This window comes from Oryx dammah, unplaced genomic scaffold, assembly GCF_014754425.2.
Source record: "Oryx dammah isolate SB20612 unplaced genomic scaffold, SCBI_Odam_1.1 HiC_scaffold_28, whole genome shotgun sequence".
Taxonomy (NCBI): domain Eukaryota; kingdom Metazoa; phylum Chordata; class Mammalia; order Artiodactyla; family Bovidae; genus Oryx; species Oryx dammah.
Genome location: NW_024070212.1, coordinates 20,805,559 through 20,831,691, shown reverse-complemented (window position 1 = coordinate 20,831,691; position 26,133 = coordinate 20,805,559). Strand labels below are relative to the sequence as shown.

At 46.2% G+C, this 26,133-nt stretch overlaps 1 protein-coding gene across 3 annotated transcripts; it reads right to left on the bottom strand.

The window, feature by feature from the left end:
• Positions 1-5,176: 5,176 nt before the first annotated feature.
• GJA5 (gap junction protein alpha 5) lies at positions 5,177-23,431 on the bottom strand. Of its 3 annotated transcripts, XM_040230865.1 has the most exons (3): positions 23,098-23,429; positions 22,295-22,297; positions 5,177-8,519 (listed from the first exon to the last, which is right to left on the bottom strand). In XM_040230865.1, the coding sequence occupies exon 3, from the start codon at positions 8,485-8,487 to the stop codon at positions 7,408-7,410; it is 1,080 nt and encodes a 359-aa protein (XP_040086799.1). In that variant the 5' UTR covers positions 8,488-8,519; positions 22,295-22,297; positions 23,098-23,429; the 3' UTR covers positions 5,177-7,407. The 3 variants fall into 3 exon arrangements, with proteins under 3 accessions (XP_040086799.1, XP_040086800.1, XP_040086801.1); XM_040230866.1 differs by lacking the exon at positions 22,295-22,297 and having other exon boundaries at positions 23,098-23,431; XM_040230867.1 differs by lacking the exons at positions 22,295-22,297; positions 23,098-23,429 and adding an exon at positions 8,910-9,283.
• Positions 23,432-26,133: the final 2,702 nt, after the last annotated feature.

Genomic DNA, 26,133 nt, shown 5'->3' with positions numbered 1-26,133 from the left:
CAATGTTTCAGGTGTACATCAAGGTGATTCAGTTATATAACATACATGTATATATATACATATATATATAATAACATACATGTATATTATTTTTCAGATTATTTTCCATTATAGGTTATTACAAGATATTGACTCCAGTTCCCTGTGCTATATGATAAACCTTTGTTGCTTGTTGCATATCTGTTTTTTAAAATTAGATATCTAGCATTCTATTCATAGTAAGTCAAACAAGTGGAATCAAAATGCCATAAATCTTTTAGTTAGGCAAAATTCATAAGTTTTCTAAAATATATATGTTATACATACTATTTATATGTATGTATACAAAAGCTTTTCTACTGCACTTGATAAAGGCTTGAGAAAAAATATCAAAATAAAAAGAAGAGATGAAGAAATTAGAAAACAAACTAAATGAAATGGGAACATTGAATATGAAATAGAAAAGGTAAAACAAACTAGATACCAAAGAGCCTCATATAATCCAGTTGTTTTTAAACATGGCTACTCATTAGAAACAATGAGAGAAATTCTTTTCTCCAAGGCTCCAGATATGGTTCTAACATTTCAGCTCATTTGAAAAGGAGTCCCAGGAAGGCATGAGACAATTCCACCAGCCCTGAATGTCCCCTGTTGCTGGAACAGCAGCGACTGCCTGAATGGTTGAGCAATGGCCAGGCTAAAGTGCCCAGGGCCATACCCTCTCCAGAATGCGTTCACGCCTGGCTCTCAGCTTCTCTCTGAGGAAACTGTTGTTAGTAAGTAAATGTGCCTACCCTGTCACACAAGGGTCTTGAATTAGGGTAATGGAAAAGTCAGTGGGGTTGAAGAGACAGAGGGGACTTAAGACTTGTGTCCAGGTCACGACTTCCCCAGGGCTATGCTGGCCTTGCGTGCAGGTGAAGGAAGTAGATGCCAACTTGGGGCGATTTCAGACCAGTGCTAAGTTCCATGCCAAAAATCATCTCGCCGTCCACCATCAGGCTTGATGGGGAGCCTGGAAGTCTCAATCGGTCATTCCTGTGGTTTAAGGTTTCAAAGGCATCTATTAAATCATACATATTACTGGCAATGACTTTATCAGCACCTTAGGAATTCTGATAATGGGCACCCACCTTGTGCTCTGTCCAAGACACCGCCTAGTGATCCAGCCCCGAGGATGAAGCTCTGCTTTGCCCATGTCAACTCCCTCCTCTGAGTCTGGAGGTCTAGCTCCAAGTCCAGATCCAGTGGAGAGATGTCCCCAGGATGCCTGTCTGCCTGGTGTCTTGTGCGACTCCTGTAGCCTGGCTTCCCTGCAGATGTGCTACCCTCCCTCTCACTTCCCCTTCTCTATGCACTCGATGTTTTGCTGTTTTGATTCCTCTGATGCCAAGGCTCCTCTGGACCACGCCTTGCTGGCTCCTTCCCAGCCCCTCCAGACACAGTCTTGTGCCCACCAGTTTCTGTGGCCTCTAGGGAACAGGCCTAGTTTAGCAGGCCCCAAGTGTGTTACAAGAATTGATATTGGTGGAAATAATAGTTGTAGCATCAAATGGAGCTTTCTAGAATGTTAACAACATATATTTAATTAAGACCTTTTATATGTTCCTTTTGCTTCTTTGAGTAAAAAGACTTCTCTGTCCCTTGAGGCTTCGTTGTGTTTTGCAGCAGTTGCTGCCAAACAGTCTTGCTTTAGGTGCTATCCAGGTGCTGTTTGAATTCTATATCTTTCAAAAATGTTGGATCAGATTGGGGTCAGGGACAGCTGGATTCTGGGGTTTCCTGGAAGTAATTTGGTTTCCCCACCTGGGTTCTTGTCATACTCATCACTGACTGGCTTCTTCTCAGCTGTCAGATCTCAGCCTCAACATTACCTCCTCAGAAAGGACCTTCCGCCCAACCTATCTGATAGCTATATGGACTATATGAGGATCTTTTACTTGTATCTAGTTTGTTTCACTTTTTCTATTTCATATTCACTGTTCCCATTTCATTTAGTTTATGTTTTCTAATTTCTTAGAAATTAGAAATGTCCCCACCTTTGTTAGCTACCCCCCCAGTCTATTTCTAGGCACTTATCACAATTTGTAATTATTTTGTTCACTTGCTTATTTGAGGGAGTCTTCCCCACTAGGCTGTAAGCTCCAAAAGGAGGGAATCATGTCTATTTTGTAAAACTGTATTCCTAAAGCCCAAAAGACTGCCAGCTCAAAGTAAGTGCTCAATAAATATTTGTTGAATTCAAGTTTTCCTCTTTTCCAATTGAAATGACAATAAAAAACTATAGACCATACCCATCTCTGATGATCATCAGGTGGCCACTGAGGATAAACCATCAATTCTATTCTATTTACATAGCTGTCACTTGTAAATTCGTTTGTTCACCATATGGACAGTAAGGGCCAATACATGGATGGGCTGCAGGGGCTTCCAGCATCTACTGGGGACTGGGAAGTGGGCAGCTTATCTTTGGCTCCCTTCTCCAGCCTCGCTCCACTCTTCATTTCCACATCACGAAAGCAAATCTTCAAGACATCTGCTAAGTGCCTAGTGCTCTTCTGTTTTTCCCTCTGCTATCAAAGTTTGCTATCAAGAAGAAACCTGGAAAAATTCATTCATACTACAGTTCTTCATAAGAGTGTTACTAGCACTAACCACATCAACACTTTAGCCATAAGAATGAAACACTAGTGGTCTTAACTGGCACTGGAGGAAAGAAAGTAAGGAAAGGGGCCTGTAGGGACTTACAACCTACGGTGTGTTCATTATATTATTCTCAGCTTACCTCTTTAGTGGTGAACATTTAGAGGCAGAAAGGAAGTAAAATGAGAGTAGATACATGAGACTGAAATCCTACTCCCTATAAAATAAGTCCCTTGGCTTTTGAAGTCTCGGCGTAACATAAACTGTCAAATGTTAACAGTCATGTTTATAAAACCATGAGATTCACTATCTTTTTTTTTCCCCCTAGGAGAAAAAACGGATCCCAGGTGCTTTTTCCAGCTGAACTGCTCAGGTACTTCTGAGCTGAGCACCTTACCTTTGGACAGGCGCCAGGTACACACCTGAATCTCAACAGTGGTGTTGCAAGATGTGTTCTGTGAGCTCTTTGCAACCCCTCTTTAAAAGAGCTTCCCTGCCCTGATAAATAAACCAGTTGGTAGCTCAGATAATAGTTGTTTGCTTTTTCCCAGCCTTTGGTTCTCTGTCTAGGAAATGGCACCCATTTGCTGGTGAGGAACTGGGTGATCCCTGGACTCTCTTTTTTTTTTTTTTTTTTTAGCACGAAGCATTTTTCTCTTCCAAAGAGATGTGATCCCAATCAAAGAGGCCAGTGAGAAGATGACCACTATCAGGGAATCTTCCTGGAACTCAGCTCCCAAGTGTAAAATGGGGATGGTGGTGGTGGTTTAGTTGTTAATTCATGTCCAGCTTTTGTGACCCCATGGACTGTAGCCTACCATGCTCCTCTGTTCATGGGATTTCCCAGGCAAGGATGCTGGAGTGGGTTGCCATTTCCTTTTCCTGGGGATTTCTCCCAACCTAGGGATTGAACCCGAGTCTCCTACGTTGCAGGTGGATTTTTTACCACTGAGCCACCTGGAAAGCCCAATATCAGGCCTATTTCACTTTCAGTAAACAGGTAAAGTGGTAAAGAATCCACCTGCAATGTTGGAGACTCAAGTTCTCAGGCCAATTTCACAGGCTTCCCTGGTGGCTCAGATGGTAAAGAATCTACCTGCAATGCAGGAAATCTGGGTTCGATCGCTGGTTTGGGAAGATTCCCTGGAGAAGGGAGTGGCTACCCACTCTATTTATTCTTGCCTGAAGAACCTAGTGGGCTACAGTCCATGGGGTTGGAAAGAATGGGACACAACTGAGCGACTTACACACACAGGCCTATTTCACAGTCATTTTTGAGGTCTTCATTTTTCTAAAACCTTAGCCACTAAGGCCATTAAGGCCTTAGCCATTAAGGCCAAGTCAGGTATCTCCTCTGCTAACGTAGTTTTTTTTCATGTGGATCACATCTTAGAGCCTTATAGTTCCTAGAATTGGTCATTAATGAATTTCTTTTTCATTCTCTTTTGTTTCCTTTATGTAATTTAGTTTAACCATCTTAGGCAGACTGTGAGCTCCATAATGGCAAGTTCTGGAATCATTCCTGAGCATCCCAGGTTTTCAAATTCTATGTAGTCAACATAATAACAAAAATAATGAAGATAATAGCAATAATTGCAATTAAATGACAGACTATGATTTCCCAGGCACCCTGCTGAACTCTTTACAAACACTATCTCATTTAACAATTGTCAGGAAGCATTTAACAGGAGGCTTCCTGTGTGCTGTTTTGGATCTCTCAGGAATTCTCTGTTCCTTATTAATTCCTGAATATTCAGGAATTAAGAGGAGAGGCAAACCTCTCCCAGGACTGAGGAATCCAGGCATTTCCTTCGTTAGTTTTTCTATACGGTGATAAGTACCCTCTTCCTTTTTATGAACCATATGGTAAAAGTGGTTATTTACAACTCTCTCTTTCATATGGAGGATCTCATGTTTTCTTGATAACTTGTAAGTTTTGATTTTATCTCTGCTGAAAATAGCTATTTTGTAAGACAGTATAAATACCTACACAGTGTTGAATAAAACACCTTTGCTCCATCAGAGCTCTGGTCCCCGTGTCTTTCTCTCTCTCTCTCCCTCGCTCTCTTTTTCAGGCTGATCCCCTGGAGCACAGAGGCTCTCTGAGTTCACTTTACTTCCCAGGCTTCTAAGACCCTCTCGAGAAGGCACTCTGTGTCTTCACCCCATCGAGAGGGCGCCTGAGGCCTTTGTGAACAGAGCAAGCCCCGTGCGGGGGCTTTATTGGCTTTCTGTGTAAACCAAGGAATGTTAGCCTCTTTCTCTCTTTTACTTTCTTATCATCGACTCTGGACCACCAGGTTCTGGTCCATTAAAGGACCTCAACAAACAACCTGTGAGGTAGATATTACTAGGTTCCGTTTACAGATGAGGAAACCAAGCTTCAAGGATTAAGTAGCTTGCTGGAGTCCAGTTGTAAATCAGCAGCTGCAATTTTCACCCTAGCCTGTGTGATTCCAAAGCCCTTTGCGATATTGATCAAGTGCTCCCCTCCCCTACCAAGTCTGCTACCTCTATCTTATAGTCATACCATGAAAGGGACACAAAGAAGAGATACATGGAGGGCCAGACTTTATTTGGACAAACTACACATATTATTTCCTTTTTCCTTCCTGAAAGCCCCTTCATGAAGGACTGATCTCATAGAATTTCTAACCCAAGAACACTTATTTCATAAAACAAACACACTTGAGAGATAGTGGGAAAGATAGTCTTGTTTTATTTTGGAGAGTCTTAATGCAAGCGTCTGCCTGCAATGCAGGAGACTTGGGTTTGATCCCTGGGTCAGGAAGATCCCCTGGAGAAGGAAACAGCAAACCCACTCCAGTACTCTTGCCTGGAAAATTTCATGGAGAGAGAAGCCTGGTAGACTACAGTCCATGGGATTGCAAAGAGTCGGACAGGACTGCGCGACTTCACTTTCACTTTCACTTTCACTTTCAACGCCAGTGCCAGAAAATAGATTAAAAGGTGTTCCCTCCAGGGATCTAGGATAACCAATCATTCTTCCCTAAATGGCATCCCAGTCAGTTTCCTCCACTCCTCTGCCCACATCCTTCTCTCTCCCCACCAATAGCATTCAAGTCTCAGCAGAGGGGCCCAGAGATGGGCAGGTGGGGCAGAGGCTGAGCCTCCTTCTGAGCCTTCAACCTCTTCTATCCTGGCCTCTCATGCCTATATCTTTAGGTTGATGACACGGAAAACAGTGAGTCTCAGCCCTCTGCCAGGCATCTAGAGGAAAGCAGGAAAACACAAGTGTCTCTAAGATATTCTTTCCTTATTTCAGGACTCCCCTCCTCTTCACCCACTTTATCAGCATACACACACACACACACACACACACACACACAAACACACATGCATTTTAAAAAGTAATCATCTCCCTATAAGTTTCAGCATCCAATTCTGAGCATCATTTATCTTCATCCAAAGTGGCAACCACCCATTATGGATGGACTGAAAAGAGAAACCTGGCCAGTCCCTGGGAAGACATGGCTTTTCTGCAGTCCCCACTGCTTTTGGCAGTCTCTTTGGGAGCACTGGGAAAACACAGGCATTTCTGTGCTCTTAAACAAGGGCCCTGTCAAGAGAGCTGGAGATTTCCTTACTGCTTTCATGCCCCTGCTAAATACTCCAGGGAAAGAGAAATCTGGGGGCCTCCATAGTTGTCATCACACCTCCTCTTGGCACTCTAAGTTGGCAGTCAGCAAGGGAAGCAAACAGGAGGGAAAAATAGTTTTCCAGTATTTTCTCTCCTTTTTTATTTCTACCTTCACAACAGAATTATTCTTTTTCCCAAGGGGAATCTGAGAAGCACAATACCCTCTTTGTTTTCATAAGACCTAGGGAAATTCCACTGGCCTCCATGGCTGGTGATCTGGTCAGGATTCAAGAGAGGACAATGGCTTCTTGGGCATTCTGGTCAATAAGGTGTTTAGGGGAGCACTCGAGGGACTGCCAAGGGGGGAATGGAAGGGATGGTGTCTATCTTCAGCTTGAACTGTAAAAGAGCTGCAGGATGACAGGTGGTGGCAGGAATTCCAGTGGAACTGTGTGTACAGTGACTCCCCAGGAGAGCTTTCCAGCCCCAGGGGCTGGTTGCACACCCTGGCAGAAGGAAAGGCTGCAATATCACCAAGGTGAGACATTTGCCAGAGGTGCATACCAAGGCACTTGTAAAATTGAGCCTGCTGGTCGAGTTCCAAGGACCTCTTTTTAAGTAAGACTGGGCAGAGGGAGGGGCAGCCAAGGGCAGACCATGGCAACCTCACCACCACTCCAAGGTGTGGTCCAAGGAGACAACACACTCAAGAGCACATCTAATGCAAGTTCCTTGACTCATGCTCATTGGTGGGCTGGGAACTTTGGGCTCTTTCTTGCCAGAGGAAGGGTGTTCAGATCAAGGAAGCCAGAAGGACCTAGAGTATCCATCTGCTGTGTGGCTGTTGTGTAGAAAGTGTTCCTACCCCTCTGGCTATCCCTCCCAGGCCAGATTTGCTATGATCCCCTCCCTTCTTCCATCCCATTCACAGAGTAATCTGAAAGGCTTCATTGAGGATTCTGGGTGGATGATAGGGAAGAGACAGCAGCCTGGACAGGTAGCTATGTCTCTGACCGCATCCACAAAGACCTGCTTACATCTTCTGGAAAGAATAAGCAATGTCATTGAGACCCAGAGTCCAAAAATAGCATAGCAGTGATGAGAATGAAAGAGATGGGGTCAGAAAGAACATGTCTTCCCTCTCTGAGTTCCTCTGTTCCCATCTGGTTCTCCCACACTGGAGGTCACACTGACAGGTCATCTGACCTGGCCTTGCTACTGGCCTTGCTGAGACGGCGCTTGTCACTCTGGTAGCCATGGGGGAGGCTGGGCCCTGGGGAGCCCTCATTGGGTACCTCGGGCTTCTGGGCATAACGGATGTGAATAAAGCCTTCTCTTGGAATCTGCTCCTGACTTCGCACCTGCTCCGTGGCCAGGTTATCTGTGTTCTGCTGGGAGGCCATCTTGTTACTGAATGGACTGAAGAATTTCCCCCCAGGGCCGTTCTCCAGGCACTGATTGAAGTCAGGGGGTGGTGTGCAGCTCTGGACTATGCCAGCCGAGGGACCAGGAAGCTGGCACTCACCCATGCCTGGCTGGGACTTGACATATCGCTGCCTAATCTTTTTCCAGCCCAGGTGGTAAAGTTCAGCAAGGCTAAGGAAAAGGGACAGTCCAGCCACTGCCAGCATAAAGACAATGAAGACATTCTTTTCCGTGGGCCGGGACACATAGCAGTTGACAGGGTGGGGACAGGGACTCCTGCGGCAGACATGCAGGGTGTCCAGGAAGACCCCGTAGAGGAGGTACTGGCCCACAATGAAGGCCACCTCCATGGTGGTGCGGATCAGGATGCTGCAGACGTAGGTGTTGAGTAGACTGCCCTGGAGGGCAATCCTTCCGTTCACTTCTTCCCAGCAGGACAGCTCTGTCTTCTCGGCCACAGGGTACTCGTAGGAGCCAGCGGCCCGAGCCTCTTTGGCCCTCTCAGCCTCCCGGAGCAGCCTCCGCTTCTCCTGCACGCGCACCATGTGCACTGCATGGCCCAGGTACACCAGCGAGGGTGTGGAGACAAAGATGACCTGCAGCACCCAGTAGCGAATGTGGGAGATGGGGAAGGCCTGGTCATAGCAGACGTTCTCGCAACCAGGCTGCATCGTGTCACAGAGGAAATCAGCCTGCTCATCGCCCCAGGATGACTCGGCAGCCGTGCCCAGCACCAGCATGCGGAATATGAAGAGGACTGTGAGCCAGACCTTGCCGATCACCGTGGAATGCTTGTGTACTTCCTCCAGGAACTCTCCCAGGAAGCTCCAGTCACCCATCTTGGCTCAGCAGAAGACAGGCGCCAAGACTCCTGCCAATGGGGCAGAGAGAAAAACAGAGGGATGGTTCTGGGAATGTCTGGGAAGTCCGATCATGCCCTGTGATTCCACTGACCCAAACCAGTGCATTCCTTAAGAGAGGCAATTTAGAAATCAGATTCGCCTGAAAGGCTATCCTTCTCCCCCATGCCCAGCAAAAATGAAAGAGAAGACTCAAAGGACTCCTGATAGCGAGATTAGAGTATGATTCCCACACTTTAATGGATCTAGAAATCAGCTGAGATGTGTGTTAAAATGTGTGTGGATCCTGTGCTTTTACCTCCAGAGATTCTACTCTGGGAGGTCTGGGTTGGCCCCCGAAGAATCTTGATTTGCAGCAGTTATTCTGATGTTATTCTGATGCAGATATTCAAGGGCCTCACCTGTGAAATATTGGAGTAGTGTAGGACAAGAATCTGCAAGTGTGACTCTGGACTTTTGCCTCACTGAGTCTGTTTCCTTGTCTGTAAAATGGAGGATTTGAGGGTTAAATGAGATGAGGTATGTGATATGCTGAAAATCATAGCTTACATGTTCCATATGGTTGAATGGCTGTTGGGTAAAAAATATTTTTCTGACTTCAACAGGTAGAACTAGGTGGTAGAGAAAAAAGAGGGTGGGAGTGGCAAATCTGACTCCTCAGGAAGCATTTTCTAGCAATCGGAGCCTTGCAGCATGGGTCAGATCTTCTGGGAGGTGGCAAAAGTGGCTCAGATGGTAAAGAACCCACTAGCAATGTGGGAGACGTGGATTTGATCCCGGAGTTGGGAAGGTCCCCTGGAGGAGAGCATGGTATCCCACTCCAATACTCTTGCCTGGAGAATCCCCATGGACAGAGGAGCCTGGGCGGGGGTGAGGAGAGGGGCTATAGTCCATGAGGTCGCAAAGAGTCAGACCTGACTGGGCAACTAAGCACAGCAGCACAAAGAAGACTTTGAGAGGTTTCTCAGGTTCCCCCAGCTGGTGAGCAGCTGCTAGTGCTGATCTACTCCTCACTGCAGTGCGACCATTCCAGCTGTGCCTTTCAGCTTGTCCTTCTGCATACAGAAGGCATCCACCCCCAGACCTGCCCACCTCACATCCAGAATAAATGCCTCAAACCTCTAAGTCTCACCTAGAATCTTCCCTCATCAGGTCCTTGCATATTTCATCAGCCTCATTTCCTTCTGGTCCCCAGCATGCCAGTTCCTGGAAGATTCTTGAATGCCCTCCTCCCAACCACCTCCTACATGTTTCCTCACCCCTAGCTGAATCCTATATACTCTTCAAAACTGAACCCAGTCATTGCTTCTCCAGCCCTCCCTGCTTCCTCAAGCTGAGTATCTGAAGCTCTGCAGTGACCCTGGGGACACTCAGTCCTCTCCTAACATCTTGTGATCCTCTTCCTGTCTATGTTCTTCCAGCAGGAGCTCCTTGAGAACAAGACTTGTCTTTTCTTCTGTACCATCATCACCTAGTCCAGAGTGGGGGCTTAGTAAGTCTTAGTTGAATGAATGAAGGAGGGGGTGGCAGGCACTGATGTTTCCTACTCATGGCAAACCATTAGCAGGATAAGAAGGTCAGCTATCACTTTGTCAGCCTTCACTGCAGTTAGTTCTGCTCTGTGAGGTGAGGTGGGGAGGGTCTAACGTGGAGGGAGTGCTCTAGAAAATGTTTTCCATCCCCCAGTAAACAGAGAGAGCCTCCCTTGAAGTCCTCTTCACCCCCACGACTGCCTGTGGACAGGTTGTGTGAGTCAAGATGGCTGAAGCTCCCCAGGGAATCTCAGAAATGCAACCGGTGCCCCAAAGTTTCTGAATCAACTCTTGACTCTTCTATGTCCAGAATTTTTACTTGATGAGCAATAAATGTTCTTATGGCTTAAGACTTTATCAAACAGTCCTAATAAAAAAAAAAAAAGGAGGGAGTTGAAGATAAATATTCCCTTCTTGGAATCTTAAAACCTCAGACTCTGATGGGACTTTAGAGGTTGTCAAGTTCCAACCTTAACCTTCACATCTTTGCTACCAGCATGCCCCCTATCCTATCCCAGTTCCAGTTCTTATGCATAAGAGGAAGGAAGGACAGGAACATATTTCATGGTCCAGGCTTTGGCTTCTGAGTTGATATCTTGACAGAGACCAGCCTCCTGGCTCTGTCTTCTCCCAGCACTCCACTCCCCAGCCCTGAGAGTACACAGAGTCCCTGGGAATGAAAGGGTCCGTGAGTAAGCAGAAAGGACCTTATCTCTGTTCGCCTTCATATCAAAGACCTTTCCAAGTCTTGAAACCTTTTCTCTGGTTTGTGACCAGATATCTGCCTTTTTCCTCACATGATTAAGGGCCCCCTCCCAAACTGGAAAATTGTGGAGCGTTTGTCCAAAAGGAAAATAGCTGATTAGATAAGAATTTGAATGGTCTATGATCCCTCTGGGCACGTGCACCATGTTCAGCACCTTCAGGGTCATCAGCACACATGCAGAGACCAGGATGTGGCGAGTGTCAGAGAGAAGGGAGGGAGAGAAGGGGAAAGAGAAGGATTAAAAAGGGAAAAGACAAGGGAGTGATGGAAATGGGGGAAAAGAGACTCTGTAACAGTTCAGGAAAGTCAGTTTGGGGGTTAGTTAAGTGGAGTTCAAATCCTTGTGAGTATCTGCTGAGCTTGGAGAAGTTACTGGATCTATGTCTCAACTTCCTCCCATGCAAAATGGATATACTGATATTTAGCTCATCAAGTATTATGAGGGGATACATAAAAAGCACTTCACACAGTGCTCAGAATATAAGGACCAAATAAAAGGCAGCCATTTCTAGCAAGGAAAGTGGTGGGGAAAGACAAAAATAAGAGAAAGTGAAAGGTAGAGAAATCTGCATTATCAAGCAGAAGAGAGAAAAAGAGGAGAAGAGGGGAGAAAGCCAGAGAGAAAGAGAAAAGTTAATGAAAAAGAAACAAAATGAAACAGATGTATATTCTTCCAGGGCAAGTTTTTCAAACTCTCCTCCATCCCTGAAGACTTTTCCCTTGATCTTCTGGCACTGTCATTCATTCCTTGCAAGTCCCCAAGGAAGTATAAAAATAGTTCAAGGCAAAGAATGTGATGCTTTGGTCTGGTCTGCCAGGAGGCTTGCCTGCTGACTCCCTCACTTGTGGTCCAAGGGGTCCCACCTGGAAGAAGTAAAGACAGGTACCAGAAAGGAATACAGTCTTGACAGAATATCAGAAAGACAATGTTTGCTGTTGTTGTTTAGTCACTAAGTTGTGTCAGACTCTTTTGCAACCCCATGGACTGTAGCCTGTCAGGCTCCTCTGTCCACTGGATTTCCCAGGTAAGAATAAGGAAATGGGTTGCCATTTCCTTCTCCAGGGGATCTTCCTGACCCAGGGATCAAACCCACGTCTCCTGCACTGGCAGGTGGGTTCTTTACCCCTGAGCCTCTTGGGAAGCCTCACTGGGAGAGAACAGAAACGAACTAACTGAGGAGGTGTGGACTGAGGCAGACCTAGCCGCCCTGGTGCCAGTATATAGGGTGAAAAACCTCTCATCTGTAACTTCTTGGATGACTCAGACAAGGTCAGAGAAACTTCAAATTGCTGTGTGATACAAGCTGCTCAGCTTATAATAGGAAAGTTCCCTGGCTTAAGTCACTTTCTTGACTCCTGTGGGTGTCTTTGGGCCACCTACAACCTCAGCCAAAAAAACTTGTAGATTAGATACTCATTGAGTTTTCTGGGTGAATAGCACACAAAATACCTTGTAGATTATTATCTGTTTCTTGGCAGGAAGTATGTTAGGAGGGCAAAGGAAGCTGCCCATGCCATGAATAAACTCTATCCAATACAAATGGTAGTATACGCCACTGCTTTGTCTGTGATCTTCACTAGCTTCCTACTGTTTATAAAGTTCAAACTATTTAACTTGCTCTTGAGATCCTCCACGGTGTGTGTATGCTCAGTCGTGTCCAACTCTTTGCGACCCCATGGACTGTAACCCACCAGGTTCCTCTGTCGGTGGAATTTCCCAGGCAAGAATATTGGGGGGGGGGGGTTGCCACTTCCTACTCCAGGGGATCTTCCCGACCGAGGGGTTGAACCTGAGTCTCTCGTGTCTCTTGCATCTCTTGCACTGGCAGGTAGATTCTTTACCTACTTCGCTACCTGGGAAGCCCTCCCCATACTATCTATTTCTGCTGTTCCCCTCACATACTCAATACTTAAGCTACACAACTCCCCACACACATATTTATGACCCATAATTTCTCATCTCTTTATCTTTTTTCTATATAACTGGCATTATTTAATTTTTAATTTTTATTGGAGTATAGTTGCTCTACAATGTTGTGTTAGGCTCTGCTATCATACAGAGTAAAGTAAGTCAGAAAGAGAAAAATAAATGCCATATATTAATGCATATATGTGGAATCTAGGAAAATGGTACAGATCAATCTATTTGCAAAGCAGAAATAGAGACACAGATGTAGAGAACAAACATAAAGACATCAGGAGGGGGGAAAGTGTGGGTGGGGTGAATTGGGAGATTGGGACTGACACATATACACTATTGGTACTATAAATAAAATAGATAACTAATGACAATCTATTGTATGGCATAGAGAACTCTACTTAATGCTCTGTGGTGACCTAAACGGGAAAATCACCTCTTTATCTTGGCTTCTCTTGTTCTCTTAGCCTATGATGTCCTTCCCTTTCGGTCATTCATTTAAGAAATTTATTGAATGTTTACCAGTTATCAGGCATCATTCAGTGAGGACAACACTGAAGATACAGCAAAAAAGACAAGCACGGAGTCCCCGCCTTTACTGAGCTGAACTGCCTTTATTTTCCTTCATTAAGGAGAGAGAACAAACACATAATTGCAATAAAGCACAAAGTGTGTTAACATTAGGGAAATACAGGGGCCTGGGGGCTCAGTGGTAAAAAATCCTTCTGCCAAAGCAGGAGACTTGGGTTTGATCCCTGGATCAGGAAGATCCCCTGGAGAAGGAAATGGCAACCCATAGCAGTATTTTTGCTTGGGAAATCATGTGGACAGGGGAGCCTGGTGGGCTACACTCCACGGAGTCACAAAGAGTCGGACATGACTTAGAGACTAAACAACAGTGATGGAAACATAAGACAGGAGGTTGACTCTGGTTCAGGTGGGGCCTGGGCCCTTCCTAGAGCCCTGGATAGTTGGATTCTACAGCCCTTTGCAACTGATATGAGTTCTGAAGCCCCCAAGGCAAAAAGAGATAGTCCCTAGAACCTGGACAAGAACATCCCAATCCAGAACGTTCTTTATTCCAAGAATTTCCATGTCCTCTTTCAATGTGTCACATCATGGGACAAAGCAAAACTTTTGGAGAAGTCATTAGGGAACTTGTTTGGTAACAGTAACATGGTGCTTGGATAAGAGGCAAAGGGCCAAAGGAAGGTTTCTGTGCAAAGTGAGCATCATTTTATTCCTTCACTTCATGTATTATATGATTAGGAATAAAATTCAGTATCTAGTCCGGTGCTCCTCCTTATGTTGACACTGAGGCCACCCTACACAGCCAATGTTTTTAAAGAAAACCAATTTAGAGCAGCCCAAATTAACCTAAACTCATAGCCAGGACCTCTTTCTCTGCCCCCAAGTTCTGAGTGGAAATGGAGACATCATCTCAAATTGACCTCAACCCTCTGATATCTCCTGAACTCTGAAGATGCTAAATTACCATCCAGGAGTCAGGGTATACTCCCACACTGGCTTATATGCTGCCTTATACTTGTTCTCCAAAAACTTCTTGTCTATCAGCTAACCTGCACTATGTGTCCACTATTATTCTCGGTACTGAAATAATACCTCAGAGGTACCCGGCCTGGCAAAGACTAGGCAGTCAATATCTGTTTAATTAATAAACAGATCAGGGGACTTCCCTGGTGGTCTGGTGGTTACAACTCCATGCTCCCAACGTAAGGGGCACAGGTTTGCTCCCTGGTTAGAGAACTAAGATTGAACATACTGCACAGCCCAGCTAGCCAAACAAGCAAGAACCCAGATTAGACATGATTCCTGCCCTCAAGGATTTAACAGCTTTCCCTATAAGAAGGGTAGTAGACTTCTCAAAGTAAATACTTAGTATTTTTATTGCATTAGGTTTTATTAGGTGCATAATAAATGATTTCTTAGTGATTGGGGGAGGAGAAGGCAACAGCATCCCACTCCAGTACTCTTGTCTGGAAAGTCCCATGGATGGAGGAGCCTGGTAGGCTGCAGTCCATGGGGTCGCTGAGGGTCAGACACGACTGAGTGACTTCCCTTTCCCTTTTCACTTTCATGATTGGAGAAGGAAATGGCAACCCATTCCAGTGTTCTTGCCTGGAGAATCCCAGGGACGGGGGAGCCTGGTGGGCTGCCATCTTTGGGGTCACACAGAGTCAGACACGACTGAAGCAACTTAGCAGCAGCAGTGATTGGGGGAAGAATGTTTGGTCTACTAATAAAGTTGCATTACCTCTGACACAGCCCCAAATGGAATGGGGGAGGTGAGACCCTTCCTTTGGTAGTCATCCTGCTCGCTGCAGTCCTTTAGTCTTGACTGCAACATGAACTAGGCAAGCTGCAGGTGACAAGTGCCACCCAGCACATAGGAGAAACTGCACGTTCGTCTCTCCTGCTCAGGAAGGTGTGTTGCAAGTGAGTAAGAAGCTACCGTGAGGAGGCCTTGAAAATTCTCTTTCTTTTGTTGATTCTAGTTCTGTCCTCTGGAACCAAACATATCAGTCCTTACAATATGTTATTTTTTAATTAATTAATTTCTTTCTAGTTGTTTTGGGTCTTTGTTGCTGCATATGGGCCTTCTCTAGTTGTGGAGAATGGGGGCTACTGTCTAGCTGGGGTGCGCGGGCTTCTAATTGCGGTGGCTTCTCTTGTTGTGGAGCACAGGCTCTAGAGCGTGGGCTCAATGGTTGTGGTGCGTGGGCTCAATGGTTATGGCGCACGGGCTCAGTAGCTCTGCAGCATGTGGAATCCTTCCAGACTATGTATCGAACTCAAACCCCCTGCATTGGTAGGCAGATTCTTATTGACAATACCACCAGGGAAGTCTACAGTATACTGCTGCTGCTGCTGCTAAGTCACTTCAGTCATGTCCAACTCTTAGTGACCCCATGGACTGCAGCCTACCAGGCTCCTCCATCCATGGGGTTTTCCAGGCAAGAGTACTGGAGTGGGTTGCCATTGCCTTCTTCACTATAGTATACTATTTAACAACAAATTCGTGTCCCCACCTCAGGAGCTGGGGCTTGGGTTTAATTGTAAAACCATTGAGTTTTGCACACATAATGAGAATTATTTGCTCTGCTGACTCTGTATCATCTCTCCAACTCAACCCTAAATTGAGTTGTCCTTGAAGATAAGGACCATAATGATTCATCACTGGATCTTCCCCTTGAAATCTCTCTATCCTCTCTTTTCCCTTAGAGCTTAATATTGTGCCCTGAAATTGATAGGCAGATTTGTGTACTTTTCAGAAACAATGGTGGATGAATGACAGCATTCAGGTCACTCAAAACACCTAATGCCAGCAGAGGCAGCTCCCTGGGAAGCCAACCTAGGGTCACCTGCACAGTGACTATGGTGACGGGGATACCAGGGAAAGAAGAGCCACGAGCCTTCCTTCTGCCCATGAGGGAGCCCTCCACTTAACTGAACAGGACTGAGTGTGTCTACAGCAAGAGACTTGGTCACCACGGACTATTCCTTCTCCGCCTCCTCCCCACAGATCACTGGGAAACTCATCCAAGTTTGTCAAAATTAGATTTTAAGATCACTCTGCAGAGTCTGTGTCTAATTCTGGACTATGACACATGATCTGGATAGTATCTACCAGACCTCTGGTTCTCAATAAAGATTGTTATTCATAGTAATAATAACAATCCCCTGGGCCCATGTTATACTTTTGCTCACCATGCAGTGGAATGCAGCAAGGGCAGGGTTGACTTGCTTCCCAATGAAGAGAATTCTGTTGTAAAAAGACCCAAAGGGTGTCACTTACAGGATGCCTTAGATGTAGTCTCATGTCAGTGCAGCTCAGTTCAGAAAGTGTCCATGAGCCCCAGTGCAACGCCAGATATCAAAGGTGGCTTTATAAAGTGGAGTGTCAACTGTAACCATCATCTCAGAGCTCTTGTGAAGCTTACTTACGATTGTACATTTTTCTCATTTTCCTTCACCCCCAATAGTTTCTCCTTAAAATAGACTTGTAGGGAGAATTACAGGAGAGAGTGGTCTTGATCCTCAGCCACCTCATTAATCTTTATTATCCTCACAGATTCTCAGCTTCATTTGCTAGTTTACCCAGAGTTACACAAAAAGGTGAGAATAAAAAGAGAATCTAACACTTTCTGAGAGCCTTCTATGAGCCAGACACTCTGCAAGTTTTTTGATATATATTTTCTCATTTGATTCTCACAGCAACCATAGGAAGTAGCTGGCCCTGTTCCCTTCTTACAGTCTTCAGTGGGGGTAGACGAGCAAGATCACTTGAGGGTGACTTGCTGGTAAGCGATGAAATTGACATCAAAGCCAGCTCTTGTCTTTTCTGACAGCAGTGCTCCTGCCTTAAGAACCGTGCTAGAATCTAAATCACCTGAAGTTCCTTTCTTTGAAAATCCTTACTGGTCGAAGAGTGGTCTCTTTTACATAAGATAACTGCTACAGGGATGTTTGTGAAATAACTATGAGACTAGGGAGTCGATTTGTACATGGTTGAGGGTAATTCTTACATTTAGAACTTTCATTCTTTTCTTGATTTAGGTTTGCGGTAGCTACTTCAGCCTCAGGGAAACCAACCAGCTAGATGTATGATACACCTATGGCTGTTGAGTTGGGCAGAGAAGGCAATGGCACCCCACTCCAGTACTCTTGCCTGGAAAATCCCATGCATGGAGGAGCCTGGTAGGCTGCAGTCCATGGGGTCGCTAAGAGTAGAACATGACTGAGAGACTTCACTTTCACTTTTCACTTTCATACGTTGGAGAAGGTAATGGCCACCCACTCCAGTGTTCTTGCCTGGAGAATCCCAGGGATGGGGGAGCCTGGTGGGCTGCCGTCTATGGGGTCGCACAGAGTCGGACACGACTGAAGTGACTTGGCAGCAGTAGCAGCAGCATTGAGTTGGGCAGTCTGGGCAACTTTCTCAGAATGAGAAGTCCAGGGGGCCTGGGCCCCTGAATCTTAATCTCTAGAGAGGGGAGGAGGAGTTAGAGATGAGAGAGAGGGAGAAGGAGACAGATGGAGGAGATTAAGTATCACTTTAGTTTTCCTTTTACTCCGGCCAAGGGCAGATAATTAACTCCTCTTTAAATTTAATTATTTGATTCTGGCAAGGACAGAGTGGGCCATTCAGAGATCCTGCTGGCCGACAGTTGTTTCAAAGCCAAGGAGGTAGAAGGGAGCAGGTAAAGTAGAGAAAGAGCATTATGCTAGGATAAGTAATCTTCTTAAAATGTTAGAAGACATATTTACAAGGAATGGATGGGAGGGAATGGCAAATGGAGATACTGAATTACAGTGAAATACTGGGAGGTCTTTATTATCCCAGAAGGGGTCCATTGATACTTGTGTGGTTATTAATGAAAAACACATTTATGAAATGCTTTATTATTTCCAACATCTTGTCATTGATTCATAGTACAGTAGAGCTAAAAGGAATCCGGGAATCTAGGGATCAATCAAAATCAACCCCTTATTTCCCAACGCAAGATGAAGACCAGGGTCCAGGGAAGTTAAGTGGTAGTAATAACAGAAACCACTATCTGAGTTACAAGTCCACTTTCTAACTCTTACATTAGCCCTGCTAGGAAACCAGTATTATCCCATTTTAGAGCTGAGAAAACTGAGACTCAGAGTTTAAAGAACTTGTACAGAGTCACACAAGTAGCAAATGCTGTGTAGGAGACTTGAACTTGGTCTACCTGACTTCAAATTTTGCTTTTCTCTCTGTGCCTCTAAAAGGGAAAGAAAAGCAAAGAGGCCTTAGGACTGACAGGACTGACAGCTGGTGACAAAGCCATGACTGGAGCTCTACAAGCAGGCCTTTTCCCCACTTTCCCGTAAGAGGCCCAGGGTTTTTCCTTTTAGCCTCTGGTTCACTGGCTGGCCATCCCCTGCATAGCTGTTCCTAGAATTGATGATCACATGGAGCCCTCAGCCCACAGTGGTCAGGATTCCCAGACTCCTCAGCATCTGCCACCGTTTGGCCAGAAATCACATATAGAAAGTTATTTCCTTTTTTAGCCAGTAAACGCTCTTGGCTGCGACACTGTCTACCGCCGGGTTCTCAGCTGGCCAAACAGCAGGCGCTGGAGTTCCATTGATGTCAGATTGCAACAAGAGCAATGGGAACTGAAATAGTTAGGTGGTAGGACTCATGGTCCCTCGGAAGAGTGGGATTTGAGCCTGCCTCCATCACTGTCTAGTAGTGTGACCTCAGGCAAGTCACATAACCTCTCAATTTCTTCCTCATTTGTAAATAGGGAATATTTCCTCATGGGGATTAAACAGTGTGTGAATAAGTGGAAACATCTAGAACCGTAATAGGCACATAGTAGCCACTCAGTGATGTAGTTCCTTGTTTTCTGCCATTTCCAGTAAAAACTCCTCTGAAATATGACCCAGAGAGCCAACTTGACTCAGCATTTGACAGGAGCAGGCCGGCTAGAGGGACTCAGCACTGACCGCCCCCATGTGCTACCAGGTGGGGGAGGGTGACTATCAGAGTGAGGAAAACATGGGCAATGGGAAGGATACTAATTTAACTCTACGTCAGTTATGTCATTTGGTTTAAAGAAGAGTGGTGGGAGGAGAGGAAGAGGCATGTAGCGATCCACTCCAATCATGCTCCATTTATACTCATCATCGGTCCAGCCTGCCTCCCAACTTCCCTTTAACTCAAGATTTTGGGTCTGGAGATGGACTCCATGAGTCCATATTATGAAATGTGTGCTTCATGTAATTCCTTCTTTCTGAGGAGCTGCAGCACTTAGGAATCTAATCACCAGTCCAGCACATCCACAGGGGTAGCTTTGAAGGTGACTCAGTTTTCCATGAAAGAAAAATAGGAGGTTGTGTACTCTGTGAACTGAGGGGAAGAGGCATCCTGACCCTTTAGTATGCCTGCACTTCCAAGTTCTGAATCATGGAGATGCGAGGTTGGATTCAGCTTCTAGAAGTCCTCTGTGGACAAGAGCCTCAGAAGACAGGCTCTTTCTCGTTCCAGCTATTTCATTGTGACTCCAGACAAGATCTTCCCTCTCCCTGAGCCTCAGTTCAGTTTAACCTCTAGGTAAAACAAAGAGGTTGAGCTGGACGATTGCTTAGGCCCTTCCAGGTCTATTAGAACATCAGGGGAATTTGTGACTTGCCCAGTTGTGATCATCTGGCAAATTAGTGGCAAAGTCAAGAGGCAAATCCAGATTTTCTAATTCCCAACTTAGAGGTCAGCAAAGGTAGACCCAGAAAAAAAAACAAAAAACAATCTGTGGTCATAAAAACCAGGCAATACCTTCAGAATTTCAAGTCATGGTGAGCCTTCACTATGGAAAGACTTTTGCTTAAAACGAGACTCAATTCAAGAGACTTGGACTGAGCACCAGGTGACCTGTATTCTCCTCTATTGTTCTGTCATTCATTGAGCAGTTGCTGCATGGTAGCCATTTAAAATACATCGTTTTATTTACTCTTCATAAAACTTTACAAGGAAAGTATGTATTCACTTTGACAGATGAAACTGAGAATCAAAGACATTAAATCATTTCCCCAAGGTTTACACAGTTGAAATTCTAACCCGAATGTGATTCCTTTTGCCCTGCCCCTGAATTAGAGAAAATCTAAAAAAAGACTCTGATGCTGGAAGGGATTGGGGGCAGGAGGAGAATGGGACAACAGAGGATGAGATGGCTGGATGGCATCACTGACTCAATGGACGTGGGTCTGAGTGAACTCCGGGAGTTGGTGATGGACAGGGAGGCCTGGCGTGCTGCGATTCATGGGGTCGCAAAGAGTCGGACATGACTAAGCGACTGAACAGAACTGAACTGAAGATCTTTCTGTGTTATTTCAGTACCTTCCGAGTCCTCCTGACTCCCTTTCCTTATGAAAGTGAGTGGATTAATAAAGGCTGAATTTTTCTTGCCCATTGTTTGCTAATATGTCAGAAACAATTGATTCACACAATGGCATCAAGCTGTCCCTTGCCAGGAACCAGCAACTTCTGGCTATTGAAAGGGAAGTCAGCTAATTTCCTATGAGCCCTGAAGCTTTCCTGAAAAAGTGGGCATCTCTCCCCTTCAGTCAATTCAGTCCTGGAGCCCAAACACAGAGAGTTGCTGGACTCCAAGGTGGGTGAGATCTTTCCTGGGACAGATGACAGAGCCTGGGCCTTGGGTCTCCCTAACCCTGAGGACTGTGAGTCTTCTAGTTCCTGTCTGATTGATCCACACCGACAGGCTCCCTGCTCTGTTTTGACCAACTGGTCCCAGAGGCGGGATCAGCCAGGACTCATGAGGCCAGGCTGCCCTGTGGTAGCCCTGCTGGCTGTGAGAGCCCAGAAGCCTCCACTGCGTGTGCCCCCAACCAGCCAGCGGAGATGAAGAGGAGCAGGTGGACAGTGGTGCCACTGCCAGGAAGCAGGACTGTAGAGATACTTACATGCAAGAAGCAGGGAGGTTTGGGGGGAAATGGAAACTCAGAAAACACAGCCAAGGATGGGAGGCATGGTGTGAGTGAGCTGAGTATGGTGTTCTTCCAACTGCACTGGCCCTGGCTCTCTCTGTTGTTTCCAACAAACCATTTCCCTTTTCTGAGCCTTGTTTTCCTTACTTGCCAAAGGAAACCTAGGAGACCACTTCCAATTCTAAAGGCCTAGGACTTCAGGGCAGTATCTGGAGTCGGGGACGGGAATGAGGCAGCTAACAGACAAGAGCAATAACCAGTTTCAACAACCCAGCAAGAATATCTCTGGAATTCCAGGCAGTGGCCAAGCGGGCAACACGGTTGTGTCGCTGCCGTGGCTTTGTGAACGTCATGAGTCTAGGGAGGGGCACCCGAGGGTGCCAGTTTGGAAGCCAGGAAACTCATGTCCTGGTATGGTTTACTGTATGCCAATGGTCGCTGGGGCTGCTCCTTGGCCGCCAGCAAGGGAGGAAAAGGCTTGGAGAGACAGCAGGGGGGCGCAGGCTCTGAACAGCAGTGGTGCCCTAGGGACCCTGGCTGGAGGGTGGCAGGTTCAGAGCTGTCCCTGGTGAGCAGCAAGTCAGGGGCTGGGATGGGCTATGACTCCCAGGTCAGTGGGTGGAAGAGATGGAGGCCACTTGGCCTGATGATATAAAAGTCAGGCTGGGATGCTTTTAAATACCAGCTTATGTCCCCAGCCATGAGCCCACCGCCCCAGGCAGATGGAGGTGGCCTTGGTCTCTTCTCTGTCCAATGTCACTGGATCTCTCTCAGGTTACCTGACTCCCTGCCTGGTGTCCTTTCTTGTCTCAGGCCGGTCAGACCCTATGTGCCAGAGCTGTGTTCAGAAAATAGCTCGGTGAGATGTTGAGAAGTCAGAACCAGGAAGTCTTCCATTATGACGGTATTGAGAGAAGGAATGAAGGAAAAACCGAGCCAAGGTGCAGTAAGGATGTCAAATCCTTTGTCGGGCTTCCCTTCTGTGGTGTTTCTGAGGTGCATTTGAGCTTAGGAATTTCAGCCTTGGACAATGTTACTGCTGACGGTAATGAGAGGTGTCCTGTTACTTCAAACCTTCTATCTTATAGCTGAGGAAAGTGAGGCCCAGAAGGGGAATTGTCTGGTCCAAGATCACAAGCCCCTCAGTGCAGTAGAACCCAGGTCTCTTGGCCCCCCGAGCCCCGGTTCCTTCACCACATGCTTGAAAGGGAGATGAAGGGGCCAACAGAAACCTTCCTGCCCCGTGCCCAGGAGGAAAGGAGACCTCTCATGGGTCCTTCTCCCGGGCTTTCTCTCTGGGTCTCACCAGCCTCTTTGCTCCAGCACGAGGGGCCAGATTGCTTACAATGTACAGCAGGGACATGATACTCCACAAGAAACCAGGCAGGGAATATTTTTAAACCATCCAACATGCCTTAGGGGGAGAAAAAAATCAAAACACTCTCTAGATGCTGTGGAAACGTTTTAAAAGATTCCAAGCCTAGAGGAAGCATCGTAAAACAGTGATGGTTTGAGTTTTTAAAGGGCCAATTCCAGTCTTCACAAAAGTTCCTGGAAATGGCCTGGTGTCCTGCTTAGAAGACACCCCTGGAGCATGGAGACTCTGTGAGAGGTAGACAGATGGCAGAGGCCCTCCACTTGCATTTCTGCAGCTCCTTCTAAATCAAGTACGTGATTTGTCTACTGCTTCCTAAGCCGTCCTCTTTAATATACCCAAAGCTGACCATCATAGGGGCTGGTGGTGAGAGAGGTAGGAGAGAAACCCACAGGTGCAGAGAAAGAGCTTTGTTGTGATCAGCCTGTAAGTCAAGACTTTTTCTCTGGCTCTTTCCCATCAATTGCTAGTTTTAGCTCTTAAAACCCAAGTTTACTCTTACCTTCTCCTCCTCCTCCTGTCTGGAATTCCCGTAGGCTTCTTGGTTCTCTGGCTGCCTGTCCTCCGCTGCCCACTCTTCCTCGCTCTCCAGCCTGTCAGTCGCTCCTCTCCCACCCTCTTTTAATCGCTATCTGTCACCCTCCCTCCGCCCACTTCTTCCTACTCTTTCTCTCTCCTCCCACTTCCCCCTCAGGATCTCTCCCTCCCCTCTCCCTTTTGTGCTCCTAGGATCTTTGCTTATTTAAAAAGTTTTCTCCCCTTGACCTGCTTGCAGCCTTTCCACACCGCGTTCTCCCCAGAAGGAGACTGAGCCCTCCCCCTCCCCTCTGGCCCTCCCCCTGTCATCGTCGCCACAGTTCTCAAGCTAGCCCTCTCTCCTTCAGGCTGGTGGTGCGGTGGTGCCAGTCTTTGCCTGCCCACCCCCTGCCGAGCTGCTTTCCTGGGGCATCAATGGGAAAACCGGTACTACCCCAGAGATCCCTCTTCCCCATCCTTTTCCTGTTGTCAGAAAAATGGACTGTGCATTCACAGAGCACGTTTTTCAGGGATGTCTGCTATGCCCACATCAATGAGCTGAACACAGAAAACATGCTTTCACAAATCACAAACACCAGCACCCAGAATAGACACCAGGGGTCACCGGAAAGCTCCAAAGGGCAGGGAGACGGCATCTCCACTGCCCAGGACTACTCTCTCTTCCTCTAATGCGAAGAGAATACTTTCATGTGTCAGGCACTGGGATAGGAGTGAGATAGATACGGATATAGACATAATATCACAAGCTAGAATCAAGATTGTGGGGAAAAATATCAACAACCTCAGATAGGCAGATGATACCTCTCTAAAGGCAGAAAGTGAAGAGGAGCTAAAGAGCCTCTTGATGAGGATGAAAGAGGAGAGTGAAAAAACTGGCTTAAAACTCAACATTCAAAAATCTAAGATCATGGCACACAGTCCCATCGCTTCATGGCAGATAGATGGCGAAACAATGGAAACAATAACACTTTATTTTCTTGGGCTCCAAAATCACTGCAGATGGTGACTGCAGCCATGAAATTAAAAGATGCTTGCTTCTTGGAAGGAAAGATATAACAAACCCGGACAGTGTATTAAAAGGCAAAGACATCACTTTTCAGACAAAGGTCCATCTAATCAAAGCTATGGTTTCTCCAGCAGTCATGTATGGAGGTGAGAGTTGGACTATAAAGAAAGCTGAGTGCCAAAGAATCGATGCTTTTGAACTGGTGGTGTCGGAGAAGACTCTTGAGAGTCCCTTGGGTTGCAAGGAGATCAAACCAGTCAATCCTAAAGGAAATCAACTATGAATATTCATTGGAAGGACTGATGCTGAAACTGAAGCTCCAATACTTTGGCCACTTGATACAAAGAGCTGACTCATTAGAGAAGACCCTGATGCTGTGGAAGATTGAGGGTAGGAGGAAAAGGGGCCGACAAAAAATGAGATGCTTGGATGACATCACTGACTCAATGGACATTCTGAGCAAACTCCAGGAGATAGTGAAAGATAGGGAAACCTGGAGTGCTGTAGTCCATGGGGTCTCAAAGAGTCGGACAGGACCTAGCAACTGAATAACAATAGGGCCAGCCTATGCTAAGTGGGAGACAAGATTGTCCCTTGTCCACAAGAGGCTGCTATTCTAGTTGCAGAAAAGAGCTATTCAGATAAAGCAGTTAGTATAAAGGCAGTATCTATATGTATTTATCCTCAATGCATAATGATATAATAAAGTGTTAAATTGGGTGAGGAAAACATCATTTGGACAACATGTTCATTAGAGTGATGTCTGATATGGTGAAGGGGGCAGGGAAAGGCATATTTACTAAAGGCCTTCTGAGTATCAGGCATTCTCACCTCACAACACTGCAGGGTAGATACTCTGTTATTATTTCCATTTTACAGAAAAGAAAATTCAGACTCAGAGAAGTTTAGTAACTTGCCCAAGATTATTCAGTTAGTAAGTGGAGGAAAGGTCTGCCTGATGCTAAAGGCCAGGCACTTTCTCCCCATGGCTGTAGAGGAAATTCTCACGAAGTCTGTTTACCTGGTCAGAGAAGTGGGGCACAGGACCCTCCAGCTGGAAGCAAACAGACCTGCAGATGCCACAAGAAGGATGGGCTCCAGCCCTTGCAGGAGAGGCTGTCTTTGACCATGACTGTGAGTCCAGCGGGTCCAGCACCACCTGAGGTTTCCAGGAAGAGACCAATCATCTTCTCTACGAGTCTTTTAAGGAGACATTTTGAAAAGTGCTTCTTTTTCGCTTCTCCTGATAGGCAAGAGGGCAAATGAATAGACCTTTCAATGTCTCCTCTACTCAAGGTGTCTCTGACTCCCTCAGTTTCCTTCCCAAGATGCTGGGGTCCAGATGTTTAAACAGCCACTCTCCTTAGAGCCTATAAGGGCAACACATGCAAATAAGTTCTGTCAGTATCTCCTTTCAAGAGTGATGAGTCCCTCTTGCCTCATTGGAGGGTGTTAATGGGTCACTGGAGCCCTGGTTTGTGGGCTGAGGTCACACCCTTTTCTGCCAGTAGAGATTCAGACAACATAGTCGTAAGCTGTCCCCTTAAAGACATACTTTCCAGTGGTTAAAATGAGCAAGAACACCCTGTTCCAAGAAGCAGAAAGCAAAAGAAACACAGACTTCCTTGCCCCTGCTACTCTGGTTTATGAATCTACTCTCAACAGAGCTCAAGTTTTAGACCCCAAGAAAAGGCCTGAGTCACAACCAAGCCTTTTCTTGGGCTTAAGGCAGGTGAGATTTTTGGGGATTCCAAAATTAAGAACTCTGTGATGGGCTTGTACCTGCAGCCTCCACAGAAATGAGAAGAGGAAGAGGAGGAATCCAGGATCAGCCAAGCTTGATGCTCTCCCACTGAAGCCAGGGCATGAAGACAACAGCTGGATGCAACGTCATTGGGCCTCTGAGAGGCCCAGGTCATTGCATCCACAAGAATTGGGACCTTCTGGGAAACGTTAGAATGGCCTTTGTCCTCTAGATCTGAATGGAAGTCCCTG